This window comes from Lutra lutra, chromosome 4, assembly GCF_902655055.1.
Source record: "Lutra lutra chromosome 4, mLutLut1.2, whole genome shotgun sequence".
Taxonomy (NCBI): domain Eukaryota; kingdom Metazoa; phylum Chordata; class Mammalia; order Carnivora; family Mustelidae; genus Lutra; species Lutra lutra.
In genome coordinates, this window is record NC_062281.1 from 2,577,190 (window position 1) to 2,590,740 (window position 13,551).

The window sequence follows — 13,551 nt, forward strand, 5'->3', positions numbered from 1 at the left end:
CCACACTGATCACCAGAGATGGGTCCCTTCGCCTGGGCGCTCACAGCCCCGTGGAAATGCAAATGGGGGTCAGGGGATGGCCCCGTGATAGATGAACAGATGACACAACCCTGAGAGTCACCACCTCCACAGAGGATGACCCGGAGCATCCTCTGCCCCCGCCGTGTGGTCCCTGAGGACCAAGCATCCTAGCTGAGACCCGACTGATGGTTGAAGTCCCGGGGGGGTGGGGGGCAGGGAGCCTTAGGGGGGCAGGGACATGAGAGAGGGAGCAGAAAAGAGGCCTCGGAGTCCATCTCTACACCAGAACAGTGGGGAGCCACGGAGGGCTCTGTGCAGAGGGAGTGGCAGGGGCTGATCAGCACTGGCGATGGGTGGCCAGAGGGGGCCGTGGACACTCCTGAGAGAGCATCTGGACTCCAGGCTGGGCCTCCTGTCTGCACGGCATTGCTGGGGACAGCAGTGGCCTGTCCTCAGGGCGTCGGCAGGTCAGACGGACGATGCCCGGTTTGCCCCGCTTGGCACCCACCCAGGCTTCGCGCACCTGCACCCTCCCTACTCCCCTAAGCTCGTCCCCACACGCAGTCAGGGTGGCAGGTGTGGGCGACACAGGAGACCCTCACACGCGGAATGATGGTGAGGGTGTAAAATGGCGCAGCTGCTGCGGAAAACAAGGGGGCCGTTCCTCGAAACGTCTAACACAGAATCACTGTGCGAAGTTAGCAGCAGGAGGAGGAGGTGGGGGGAGGGGAGGGCGGCCCAGCCGTCCCTGGGGCAGGCGTCGCTGGGAGAGGCTGGGGAGGGCAGTCCTGGAAGCCGCACACCCAGGCTCACGCTCAAGAGCCTCCATGGACAGCCGGTCTGGGGGCCGCGTGGATCTCAGGCCACACGTGTGTCTGGGCATTGCCAGGCGTCCTGGCTGGAGGAGGTTCCAGATTTCAGGGTCCTACTAGGCGTGCCAATCCACCCGAGAGTGCCCAGTTCAGCCGAACGCCGTCTTCCCGGAGCCCTGGTGTGGTTGCTGGGGCAAGGCGACCCTGCACGCTGATGGTCTGGACGCCCATGTTCCGGGAGCTTCCAAGGGTCAACACGGAAGGGACAGCGCGCTACTGCGCCCTGACGTCCCCTTCTCCCGAAACTGTGGTCACTCTGGCTGAGGCCTGTGCCCTGGAAAATGCTGCTTCTCAGGGGCCTCTCTCGGGGTGACATTTGGGGTTGACGCCCCCAGGGACTCTGATGCCGTGGAACTCAGTCCCTTGACCTTATGTGTAGCTCAGAATCGTGCCTGGTCCCAGCTGACGGTCTCATCCTGGGACCCTGCTCACACATCCCGGGCGACTCGACCCGTCACGGGAAGCTGGGCAGATGTGACCCAGCACAGGGTGACCGGCAGGGGGAACAGGCCACTGAGGGGGGCCGCCCTGCTATCCTGGGGCCTGTGTCCTGCCTGCAGAGCTGGGGGCAGCCCTGGGCCTGTGACCGGAACATCAGGCAGGCTTGGAGCCAAGGACCGAGCTGCCCCGGCGGGGCCGTGTGGCCAGGACAGGGCCCTCGGTCCTCTGGCAGCTGACGAGCATGTGGTCAGGCCTTGCTTTGTGTCTGGCATCCTTTCCTGGGTGCACACGTGCCTGGGACCAGTGGACCCTATGTCCCCTGCGTGGTGTCCAGGAGGCAAGTGGACACTTCCCCGGGCTTCCGTGATGCCATACGCCCCAGCCCTCCTCCTCCCTCCCCGCAGCACCCTCTTCGGGTTCTCAGCCCCACATTTAAACAGCACCATCCCCCAAGCCTCAGCCGGGACCCTCTATACCCTGTGACATGGGACCCCCAGCCCTGTCCCCAGAGCTGCGGCCTCAGAAAGCCCTCCACGGATGCCACCGGGTGTCCCCTGAGATGCTCCAGGCACATCTCACACTCCTGTGCCCCAAGCCAATCTCACAGCCTCCCATAGTGCCCCCTGGTCCTCAAAGGTTGCTCTCTGCTCTCCGGCCCCAGCCACTGACCTAGAGCCCAGGCCCGGAGGCTGAACGTGCTCCTGCTGCCCCCTCCCCCAGCACAGCTCCCACCCATGCCAGGCCTCCCCCTGCCCGGGGCAGGGCTGGCCCAGTGACCACGCCCCCCAACCCCCTGCAGCATGTCCCTGGAAGCACTGAGAAGCCTGCTGTCCACCACGGGGCACTGGCAGGACTTCGCGTTCCTGGAGCTGCAGGACGCCTGGAAGCTCTTCACCACCATCCACACCTACCCGCAGGGCGTGGGTCTCCTCGCCAGGTAGGAGTGGGGCCAGGCAGGGGCAGGGCCTGGCCCAGGCCACCACCTGTCCCGGAAGCTGCGTGTACCGACCGCGGTGACCACCAGGGTGCACCCGTGAGCGCAGCCCCAGGAGCTCACACGCGCCCCCGCACCGAGAGCCTGCGGGTACAGGTGTCATCCGCTAGCCGCACCCGGCCAGAGGCCACCGGGGGGGGGGGGGGGGGGGGGGGGGGGGGGCCCTGCCGCTCGGCCTCCCACACATCCAGCCCAGGCCTGGAAGCCAGTGGGCGACCAGGAGGTACAGAGGGGGATCCCACACTCCCAGCAATGGGCACCTGCTCAGACGCAGCCCCCGCTGGGCCCGGCTGTGGTGGCAGGTACACTCCGGGCCTCACCCCCACACCCAGGCCCTGCCCCTGCCCTCCTCCCCTCGCCCCAGGGCCATGGTGCAGAACTGCTGCCAACAGATCAAGGCAGTGACCAGCCAGCTGCTGCCCAGCCTGCAGAGCAAGGAGGAGCGTGAGAGGAAGGCAGCCATCCTCATCCTCACCGAGGTAGGGCCTGGACAGGGAGAGGGGAGCCCCTCAGACACAGCCTCCTCCTCCAGCTGCCTCAGTGCCCCCATCAGGACCTTGCCTAGACGAGGCCCATCCGGACGGCCCTTCCTACCCCGTCCATCCCCCTTCCGGCTCCAGGGTGGTCCACAGTCTGGGGCTCCTGGCTGGGTCCCCAACTTCTCAGGCCCCCGTCAGCCTGTGGCCTGGGCGAACCTGTCCCCACCTCTCACTCTCCCGGGCCCGACCCCTTCAGAGCTGGTCAGTCAGGCAGACTGGAGCTCAGGTCCGCCCCAGGGACTGGGAGGCCAAGAAAGCCCTGGTTAGAACAGGAGAGGCGCAGGGGTCCAGCAAGTGTTGCCCTGAGGATAGGGCCACGGTGGGGCTCACGAGGCAGCTCTGTAACAGCCACCGGCACGGAAAACGCCTGAAGCCCTGCGCTGCTTCCAACCCCACCCACCAGCAGGAACGTCTGAGCCACCGGCTCCGTCCCCAGCTCTCCCATGGGCCTGGCCACGGCTGCACATGGGACCCAGCCTTGCTGTGTGACATCAGGCAAGGCCCTTCTCCCTCTGGGCCTTGGTTTCCCCAGCTGTACTTGGAAAAGCTGAACCAGCATGGAGATGGGTTTCAAATCCGTGTTAACCGAGACACCCAGAGAGTGCTAGTAACCGTCCTCCGAAAACCCCTGCTGGACCCAGTAGCCTAATGGATAAGGCATCAGCCTCCGAAAACCCCTGCTGGACCCTGGCCCTCAAGCCTGGCTCCCAGATGCAGATGGAGCTCCCTATGAGAACGTGGCAGGCCTGACCTGCCCGCCCTTGGGGACGACCCCAGTTCCTCTACAGCCCCACCATGCTGGAGGTGCTCCCCAGACAGGCTGCCCTGACCACGCTGGCCCGAAGCCTCAGGGACCCCAGCCCCGAGGTCCGCGTGTTGAGCCTGCAGGGCCTAGGAAACATCCTTTTCCACCCAGAGAAGGTAAGGACCGGGGAGGGGGGTGTTGTCGCCGTCATACACCCACCCCACCAGAGCAGCTGGTGCACGGAGTACAGACTGGCCTACTGGGTTGGAATCCTGGCTCTGTCCCTTTCCGCAGTGTAGCTGGGAACACAGGACCACCCCCCTCCGGGCCTCAGTGTCCTCATCTGTAGAATGGGCTTGGTGATGGCCTCTCGGCAGGGTTCTGGGAGGGGTAAAGTGTCTGCTCCCCTGGGACGTGTCTCCTTCCATACCCAGCAGAGAGACGGCGCTATTGCAGACCTCCAGGGGCCAAGGAGGGGGGCACCAGGAGTCACCCAAGCCTGGCCCGCAGAGGGGAACTTCCCCTGAGAATCTTGGGGCCCAGCCCTCTCCTCTGCTGGTGACCCATTTCCCCATCTCCCTCTGACCCCCCCATCACTGGAACAGCCCCCATCCCATGATGAGCAGCAGGGGGCGTTAGCAAAGAGGCAGAAGAAAAGGGCCACGACACTGCCCCAGGCAACTGGCCATCCCGCTGGAGCCTGATGTCACCCCCGCTGTGGATTCCTAGGGCGCCATGCCTTGGCAGGGGACCCAGGTGACACAGCAGCTTGCCAGGTCCAACCCGTCCTCACCCCAGCACTTTCCAGCCAGCACGTTTCTTCAGGACCTGGGCCTGGGTCAGTGTCCATCTCAGTGACACGGGAGGGGTCACAGCACATGGTCACGAGCACTGTGCTGAGTCCATGCATAAGCAGCACAGAGGTCCCCTCCGGCCTTTTATCCCTGGCACCGGTGTGGATGTGCCCTGGCCTCTGCCGTGTAACAGAAATGTCAGGATTTTCTTACCTGATCTGGGGGAGCACGGCCTCCACCTCCCCCAACCACGCCAGGGGCTACACGAACACCCAAGAAGATGGCAAGCTGCCCAGACACCATCTCCACTGCTGAACATCAGGACTTACAGGGCTTGTGGGAGGAAGCACCTGATGGTGGAGGCCACAGGAGGGCCGGGCTCCCAAGACATCCTGCAGCCTTCTGCTCGTCAGCCCACTTCCCTACCACTGTGCTCTCCTGGCACATCTCCACATGGCTAAGAAGAGCTCTCCATTAGGGTCACTGCTGGCAAAGCCTTTCCCTGCATGTGACACACTGTAGGTACTTAGTAAGGGAGACCAGCGCTGCTTCATTCATCCACCCATCTACTCATCCAGGTACCTGTACACCCAGCCACCCATCCATTCACCATCCATCCGTCCATCCATCTGCCCATCCACTCTTCCATCTACCTATCAATTCATCCATCCACCCATTTGCCCATCCACCCACCCATCCATCCATCCACCTGTCCATCCACCTGTCCACCTACCCGTCCATCCATCCGTCCACCCACCCGTCCATCCATCCATCCATCCACCCGCCCATCCACCCACCCACCCACCCACCCATCCACCCATCCATCCATCCACCCACCCAACCACACATCCACCCACCCATCCACCCACCCAACCACCCACCCAACCACCCACCCATCCACCCATCCATCCATCCATCCATCCACCCGTCCATCCACCCGTCCATCCACCCGTCCACCCACCCGTCCATCCATCCGTCCATCCACCCATCCATCCATCCATCCATGCGTCCATCCATCCATCCATGCGTCCACCCACCCATCCATCCATCCATGCGTCCACCCACCCATCCATCCATCCATCCATTCACCCACCCACCCACCCATTCACCCATCCACCCACCCATCCGCCCATCCATTTGTTCCTTGGGCCCTTCATTTATGACTTACTCTTTCATTATTTTTTATTCACTCTTTACATATTATGCATTCACTCAGTTATTCACATTTGCTCCAGCATTCATTCACTCAGTCACTCAGTCAGTGGGTCAGTTGGAGGTCAGTCATCAGTACGTCTTTCTCCAGCTGTTCCTGCAGGCAGGTAGTCAGTAGGAAGTCTCCATGTGCCTCTGTGCCCTGCACTAGGTGGGGCCCCGTGGGGAATGGAGAAGACAGGCAGGAGGGCTGCCAGAGCAGGACGGCCAGGGCCAGGGAAGGAGCATGGCTCCCAAGTGGGGTGTGGGCTGCTGGCCACCGCAGGGCTGGGGGAACAGATGGATCCAGAGCACAGCTGGCCAAGAGGCCTGCTGGAATGGGGCCAGGACCAGCTGAACTGGGCAGGGATGGAGCAGGCCCCAGGGCTGAGGGAGGGTCGACAGTCATTGCCCCCACACCAGAGAGGTGCCCTCTGCCAGGACCCACAGGACTGTTCCACTCCCCACCCCCCACCAGTGTGTGCCGTCTCAGCCACCTGTCCACCGTCAAACACAAGCAGCACTAGCTGGGTGGTGGTCCGTGTCTGAGGAGGCCAGAGGGGCAGCCCACACAGAAGACCCAAGCTAAGTGTGGCTTTAACAAAGCGGACGTGTGGTTTTCTCCCAGGGGCACAGACGACCCCGTCTGCAGTCTTGGGGAGAGCAGGCTCCTCCTGGATTGCTGTGCACCCCTGCTCCCAGCCCCAGGTGCTGCCCCCATGGGAGGGTCTGCATGGCCACCACCATGCCCACCCCAGCCAGCAGCACACCCTACCCTTGGAGGCCACAACCCACAAGGGCTTCACTCCCTTCTGCTCCAGCCAATGGGCCAAGTGGTGGCGCCTCGGGGAGATTCCATCTCCTGGGCACTGCGTGGCCGCCGCAGCAGGAGTCCCCTTAGCAAGAGGCCTTGTGCTCGTTGGAGATTGTCTTAAGATCCCATCACCATAACGCTTGCTGAAATATTCCACCAGAAACCGTACAAACACAGGCATGGAGTCAGGCGGCCCTCGAGGCCACAACCCCCAGCAGCCAGCCTGCAGCATCTCTGCGCAGGGCACCTGTGACCTCCCACTGCAGGACCCTTACTGGGCCCATCCACACACGGGTCTGGGGACTTCCATCCTCTTGGCCCAGGACTCCTAGCTCACTTGTCTCCCTCCCTCGTCGCTCCCACACCGTTCTCAGCTCCACCGGTCTCTGCTCCTGTCCCTGGCCTGGCGCTGGATCCCACCCCATCACTCCTTCCCATTCCTCTGCCCTGTTCACTGCTCCCTTGCTGGCCTTCCCCAAACTCTAAGTACCATCTACTGGCCGACTGTCCCCAGATCCATATCCCAACCCCAGCCCTGGACTCAAGCAGGGACTCACTGCTCATGTCCAAGCCGGCATCTCAGACTCAGCCCGTGCACCACAAACTCCTCGCCCACACCCCACCCACGCCCAAACAGGTGCCTCCTGCAACCCTCACCTCAGCTGGAGGGGACCACAAACCTTGGGGCCATCCAGGCAATGAAAAAATCCCTAGCCAACCCAGAATGCACCTGTTCTTCCACTGCCCTGCCGCCCTCACTGAAGCCACCAGCATCTCCCCCAGACCACTGCACTCCCCTGTGCCTGGCCCCAACGGCCTCCCCTTCTCCTTTGCAGTGTAGACTCCCCCCAGCAGCCAGCAGGCTCCTGTGATGAGCTCTGCTCACAAACAGGGCAGGTGTGCCCCTGCCTCAGGACCTTTGCACGTGCTGCGCCCTCTGGTGGAATGCTTTTCTGGCACCTCTGTAAGAATTCCCTCCTTGGTGACCTTCTTGGTGACACCTCCCCCTATCCTACTTCCTTAAAATTAAAGTTCTGTAACCACCTCGACCCCCGCAGCCTCCACCACAGCCTGCTCCCTCTCCCGTCCCGCCCCCACCCTGCTTTATCTTCGCTCAGATCGCTCGCCGCCCTCTAATGCTCACTGTGCTGTGTGTGCTTCGTTTGTTTTCTTGACCTTCCCATTAAACCCCATTCTGGCTGTTCCATCCACCACCAGAACCCCAGCCCCACCCCAGCACCCTCACTGCACCCAGCAGGTGCTCAGAAAGAGTCCGTTGCTGTTAGCTGACTCATCAGCAGAAAGTTTACTATTATAAACCAAACAGAGCTCAGGAAGCCAATGACATGGCCTAAAACTTGTTTTAAAGCTATAAAAATCACCCCAGCTTTCACACACTGTCACTGAGAAGGGGCCCGATGGTGGGAAGCATCCTTTTGCTGACATCTTGCTGTCCAGACATTCATCTGCACGGTCCGTGAGTGCCACGACTGCAAAGATGGGCAGACAGAACTGGCTGAAGATGGGCTCAGTCTTTCACAAAGTAGCGTCAATGTGGGAAGTGGTCATTGTGATGGAAGGAGCCGGGAGCTCAGTCTGTGCACACCTTGTCTCGTCCTGCCCCACAGGGAGGCTGGGCACAGGGGTGAAGGCAGGGTGAGGTGGAGGAAGGGGAGGGAGGTCTCCAGCACTGGGCGAGGGGCCTTCTGGGCAACATCACAACAGGAGAAAGCAGCAGCTGGGAGCCCACTAGCGGGGGTTGGTTGATATCCCTTAACCCCAGGAGGACCCCCTCAGAGAGGAAAAGCCCCGTCCATGCAGGCACAGCTCTTGGTGGGCAGACCAGAGCTAGAGCACAGCTGCCCTGTGTGCAGAACCAGGGTGGGATCCCACCAAGGTTGGGGACACAGCGCCGGGCAGGCAGCCAGGGTGGGCAGGTGCCCAGGCCAGGATGGGGCTGGGGAGGGGCCGGGGAGGGAGGGGCCCAGGCGGTTCCAAGCGCAACGGCAGGGCTGGGGTAGGGCACAGGAGCAGCGTCCGGCGTCCTTAGCCCAGCGGCCCCTGCCACCCCTAGGGAAGCCTGCTCTGCGGACAGCTGCCGCCCTTCCTCGACGGCTTCTTCCAGAACAGCGAGCAGGCGGTCGTGCAGGTCATGGGCACCGTGTCAGATGTGCTGCACCGCCTGGGCGCACACGGCGCGGCCACCCAAAGCCTCAGGGTCGCCATCTACGCCCGCTCCTTTTTCGACGACGTGAGTGCCCCGGGGGGGGAAACGGGGTGCCCCTACTTGTGCCCCTCCTGTGCCTACACCTGGTCCTCAAAGGCAGGGGGATCCCCAGCTGCCCTGCACCTGGGCTGGGGAGACGCCCCCAGGGGCATACCGGGGTGTGTCCCTGAGACGCCCGGCAGAGCCCGGCCGAGCCCGCTGAATGGCCACCAGGTGGCGCTCGGCCCCTCTCCACGAGGCTGAACGAGCAGCGTCCCCCGCACCAGCCCCGCGGCCCGGAGGTCGGGATGAGACCCTGAGCGAAGAGACATGAGTTCAGGTCCTCCCAGAGCACCCGGAACCTATCTGACAGGGGAGGCACAGCCTGGGGAAGGGGCTCTGCAGCTAGAATTAAGCCCCATCCCCTCCGCAGGGCGGGTCCCCGGGCTGGGTGGGGATCGGGTTCAACCGAACCCCAGGCGGGCTCGGCTGTGGCTCTGAGCCCCCGCCTTGCAGGAGCGGGCTGGGATCCGGGCGGCGGCCATGGCGCTGTTCGGGGACCTGGTGGCCGCCGTGGCCGGCAGGGAGCTGAGCGGCCTACGGGCCCAGGTACACCAGAGCATGGTGCCCCTGCTCCTGCACCTGAGGGACTGCTGTCCGGCCGTCGTCAAGGTCTGAGCCTGCTGAGGGGCCTTCCCCTGGGTGGGGCTGGGGACACACAGGTGGCTGGAGGGGGACAGCGGGGACTGAGGCTCTGCTGATGGCAGTGGGGCCGCCCGAGGGCAAGGCTGCTCCCAGGGTGGCTTCCTGGTGGGCTGGGGTCCACCGAGCACACACACACACGGAGGCACACGTGCACACACACGGCTGTGCGGTCCCTGGGGCTCTGACCCGGCCTGTTCCGCTCACTGCTGCGTCCACGGCACCTGACACAGGCTGGGGCTCGGGTCATTCACCAAACACGGAGACACGCTGGAGCCTCTCTGTGCGCCGGCCCCGCCCTGTGCTGAGGCCAGCATGGGATCCCGCAGCCAGTTCCAGAAGGAATGGGAGGAACGGGACGGGCCTGGGGCAGGAGTGTGGCTTCCCGGGTGGGGGCGGGGACGGCTGGGAGGAAGCCATCAGTCCTCACACCCCACGTGAAGCTCGTGTCTGGGGAGGGCAAAGACCTCTGGCGCTCGCGCCCATGGCTGGTCACCCCTCCCGCGGCTGTCCCCGCAGCAGGCCAAGTTCTCCCTGTACCGCTGCGCCCTGCAGCTCCGGTGGCGGCTTCCGCACACCCTCTTCTGCACGCTGGCCTGGGAGCAGGGCCTCAGCGCCCGCCACTTCCTCTGGACCCGCCTGGTGAGGGGCCTGGGGCGCAGGGACAGGCTGCCCTTGGGAGTGGGGGGAGGCCGGGCAGGGGACGCTGGAGCCAGGCTCCAGTAGGTGTGGCCCCAGGGCGGGCAGGGGCGGGGTGGGGCGGGGCGGGGCGGGGTCCACGGTCCCGCCCCCACGGTGCTGTCCTCGGGCCAGATGACCCGAAGCCAGGAGGAGTTCAGCATCCACTTGGCGCAGGCCCTCAGCTACCTGCACAGCGGGCACCGCCACATCAAGACCTGGGCGGCGCTCTTCATAGGTGAGTGGGGGCCGCGGGGCTCCCGGCCCCTCCAGGCCCGCCTGCCCCAGCGCCCTGACCCCCACCTGCCCTCCCGCCCACTGGCACCTGCCAGGCTGCTCAGGTCCTTTGGCAAGAGAGGAGGGGTGGCGGGTGAGGGGCCCCGGACTGGCAGGACGGGCAGCAGATGGTCTGAGCCCCCCACCCCCCACCAGCAAGCCCTCTTCCATGGGCCAGCGCCTCTGTCTGTCACCCAGGTTACACCACCTGCTACCACCCCCAGGCCGTGTCCCAGATGCTGAACAGTGTCGACACAAACCTGCTCTTCTCTAGTAAGCCACCCCAGGTCCCCGGCAGCCCTCCCACCCACCTGCAGGGTGAGATGGACGTTCGCACCCACTCACCCACCCGCAGCTCCCCAGAGTGAGGGGCAAGGAACAGGTGGGGTTGGGGAGGGCAGCACCCCGGGCCTGGGAGGCAGAGGAGGTAGGGTCTGGGTGACCTCCGGCTGCTGCCCTCATCCCTGCTGGAAGGACGGGACCCCAGTCTCCCCTGATTGTGTCTCCTCCCCTGGAGCTTTCGAAGATCTCAAAAAGGACCCAGAGCCTGGCATCCGGGAATTTGCCACCAGACAGTTCTCCTTCCTCCAGAAGGTGGCAGCCGGACCGCAGTGACCTCCAGCCGTCCTCCCTCACCCTCCTGTCCCTCCCTTGCGCCCACCGACTCAGTCAGCCCTGCCCCATTCACACAGAGCTTGGTTGCATAACATTTTTCCATTTGAAAGAAAGATCTAGATTCAACAAAGAAGCGTCACACCTGTCGGCTCCCTGCCCACCGCCTCGTGGCCCCAGAGGATGGAGGCAAGCTCAGGGGACACTGGCAGGCCTAGAGGACAAGGGGGCAGACCAGGTCTCCCAGAGACAAACTGTGAAGTCCGTGCAAGGTCCTGCAAATGATGGGTTCTCCCTTCTCGGCCTTGGTCTCCCCACCCATGAAATGGGCACGTGGGTCTTTCCCTGGCCTGACTCACCTCTGGGCTGTCCCTCTTAGGATCCCCACCAGACCAGCCGGCCCCCCGCCAGCCTTACCCGTCAGGCACCCATACCAACCCCTCCACACCTTTGCTCAGGAAGCTCTTCCCACCCGGTGCACCTTCCCCACGCTCTCCCACCTGGGGGCCCCCACGCCCCCCTCCTCCGAGGATGCACCCCGGGCAGAGGGAGCCCCCACCCCAGCCCCTCCTCAGCCCTGGGGCCTGGGCCACATGTCCCTCGCAGGGGACACACTCCCAGGCTCTCACCCCACCCCACCCACCAGAAACTGTAAGCCCCTCGGGGCAGGGACACAGCTGCCAGGGGCTGGCCTGGGGGAGCCCCACCACTTGGATGGTGGGTTGACACACTACAGCAACCTTCACAGAACACGAGTTCACTGGCCTTCTCAGATGCGTTTCATTTGGCAGAGCTGGGGGCCCCTCTCCCGCTGGGAGCCCAGAGTGGGCTGGGATCTGCAGCCGCCAGCTTATCCGTCTGTCCACGTCTGAACAGAGCGTAGGACGAGTGACTTGGGGGGGGGGGGCGCTTGCCTTTTCCCGACCCCCATCCTGTGACCTCCATGGGTGCTCCAACCCCCTGGCTGGGGCACGGGGGGGTGTGCCCTTTCAAAACGAAAGAGTGGGCTAACAGGGTCCCCTTGGTCCAGCCTCGTGGCTGTGGTCCCTAAATGGACCCCTAAAAGGGGGACTTCGTCCTCCAGCCCCTACCAGGCAGTGAGCGGGCAGGCCTCCTCCACACTGTGCTCCGGGAAGTCCGGCTCAGTGAAAGCTGGAGCCAGTGGGTCGGACCCGAAGCCGACCGAGAGCTGAGGGACGAGCCTGGCATCAGGGAGGGGCCCCACTCCCACCTAGCAGGGCGGCCGGGCTCTGTGGAGCGGGACACAGGGAGGGCGCCCCATTAACAGTGCCAGTGGTAACAGCTGCAGCAGGCCGGGAGACGGAGGGACAGGCCTGTGTCCCCATTGGCCAACCCCCAGGGCCCCAAAAAAGGGGCAGCCCACACAGCACCCCCAGGGCCCACCGGGCAAGTACAAGCAGAACGGACCCAGGCAGGGCACCTGCCTCCAAGCACACAACACTGGACTCTTCCTGGGCCTGCCTCCTCCCTGCGGCAAAACAGAAGGGGCGACAAGTGGATAGCTCAGGGAGCCCTTCCCCACACACCTCTCCCGGACTGTGTGCAGGGTGCGGGGTGGAGAGAGGGAGGCTTGGGCCAGGGAGATGTAGGTGGGGAGTGGCCTGATGCCAAGCCCGGAGCTGTGACTCCTAAGACAGCCGCTGGGTCCCAGTGACTAGGAGAAATGCCACTGGTGAAGGTCCCTGGGTGGTGTCCACAGCTGGGTCACAGTGCCTGGGGGCAGGGGCTCTGGCACGCCCCACCCCCAGCCAGGCCGGCCCTGGGCCCCCTCCTCCTGGCCGTGCCCCGCACAGGGAAAGGCCGGCCCCCCGCTCGGGGAGACCTGAGCACGGCAGTCCACACCCCCCGGCAGGCCTGGCCGCCCCTCCTGCACCCTCAGGCTCACTCACCCCATGGAGCCTGGGGTCACCCTCTGCCTCTCTGGCTTCCCCTCCCTTCCCACGGCCGATGGAATGGTGTGTCCCTCCCCCTGGAGCCAAGCTGGCCACCGCCGTCTGCACCCTCCTCTGGGCCTCTAAGGCTGAAATGAGGACACCTGGTGGGGGCAGGACTGAGCGGCCACCCCACGACACACAGGACCCTGAGGACTTACCAAGTGAGCCCCAGCCTGTCCTGCGGAGGGCCAACACCGGGGACCTGGCCTTGCCTTCGGATGCCCCAGCACCCCCCAAAAAGGGAAGGCACCTGGGCAGGGCCCCACGCAGGCCACATGGGAGTGGTGCTGGCTCGGGCACATCAGGGACGTCCCCTGCCCCTAATCCTGGGAGAGCACAGGGACCCAGCATGGATGCCAGGGGGACCGCAGTGCAGCCGGCCGGAGGGCCCCCCTCCACCTGCTCCCGTCCATCCCGCTTGGCCCCGCACCACACTCTCCAGGCACACACACAGCCACGGGGTCCTGCTTTATTGCCTTTGAGGGTCCAGGACGGCGGACGGTCTCCAGACCCAGTAACTGACAGTGCCGAGGACAGGCGGGGGCGAGAGGCCGTGGAGGAGGGATCGGGCCCCGTAGTTAGAAAGAACTCGTGCTCCCTGACAAACGAGCCTGACCGGGCCCTGTGGGTGGGCAGGGGCGGGAGGGCAGGGGCGCCCCAACGGAGCCTCAGAGAGACAGGGCAGGGGGCCGAGGGAAGCACGGAGGGCGC

The 13,551-nt window shown here is 64.5% G+C and overlaps 1 protein-coding gene across 2 annotated transcripts in view; it reads left to right on the top strand.

Annotated features, from left to right (window-relative positions):
* LOC125098108 (maestro heat-like repeat family member 5) overlaps positions 1-10,888 on the top strand; it is a 68,885-nt gene extending 57,997 nt beyond the window's left edge. For both annotated transcript variants that reach the window (XM_047726545.1, XM_047726546.1), the window contains exons 22-30: positions 2,134-2,271; positions 2,693-2,807; positions 3,645-3,788; positions 8,486-8,662; positions 9,134-9,289; positions 9,839-9,961; positions 10,133-10,235; positions 10,472-10,546; positions 10,791-10,888. In XM_047726545.1, coding sequence (XP_047582501.1) covers positions 2,134-2,271; positions 2,693-2,807; positions 3,645-3,788; positions 8,486-8,662; positions 9,134-9,289; positions 9,839-9,961; positions 10,133-10,235; positions 10,472-10,546; positions 10,791-10,888 — 1,129 coding nt within the window. The remainder of the gene's footprint in view (positions 1-2,133; positions 2,272-2,692; positions 2,808-3,644; positions 3,789-8,485; positions 8,663-9,133; positions 9,290-9,838; positions 9,962-10,132; positions 10,236-10,471; positions 10,547-10,790) is intronic.
* The last annotated feature ends 2,663 nt before the right edge of the window (positions 10,889-13,551 follow it).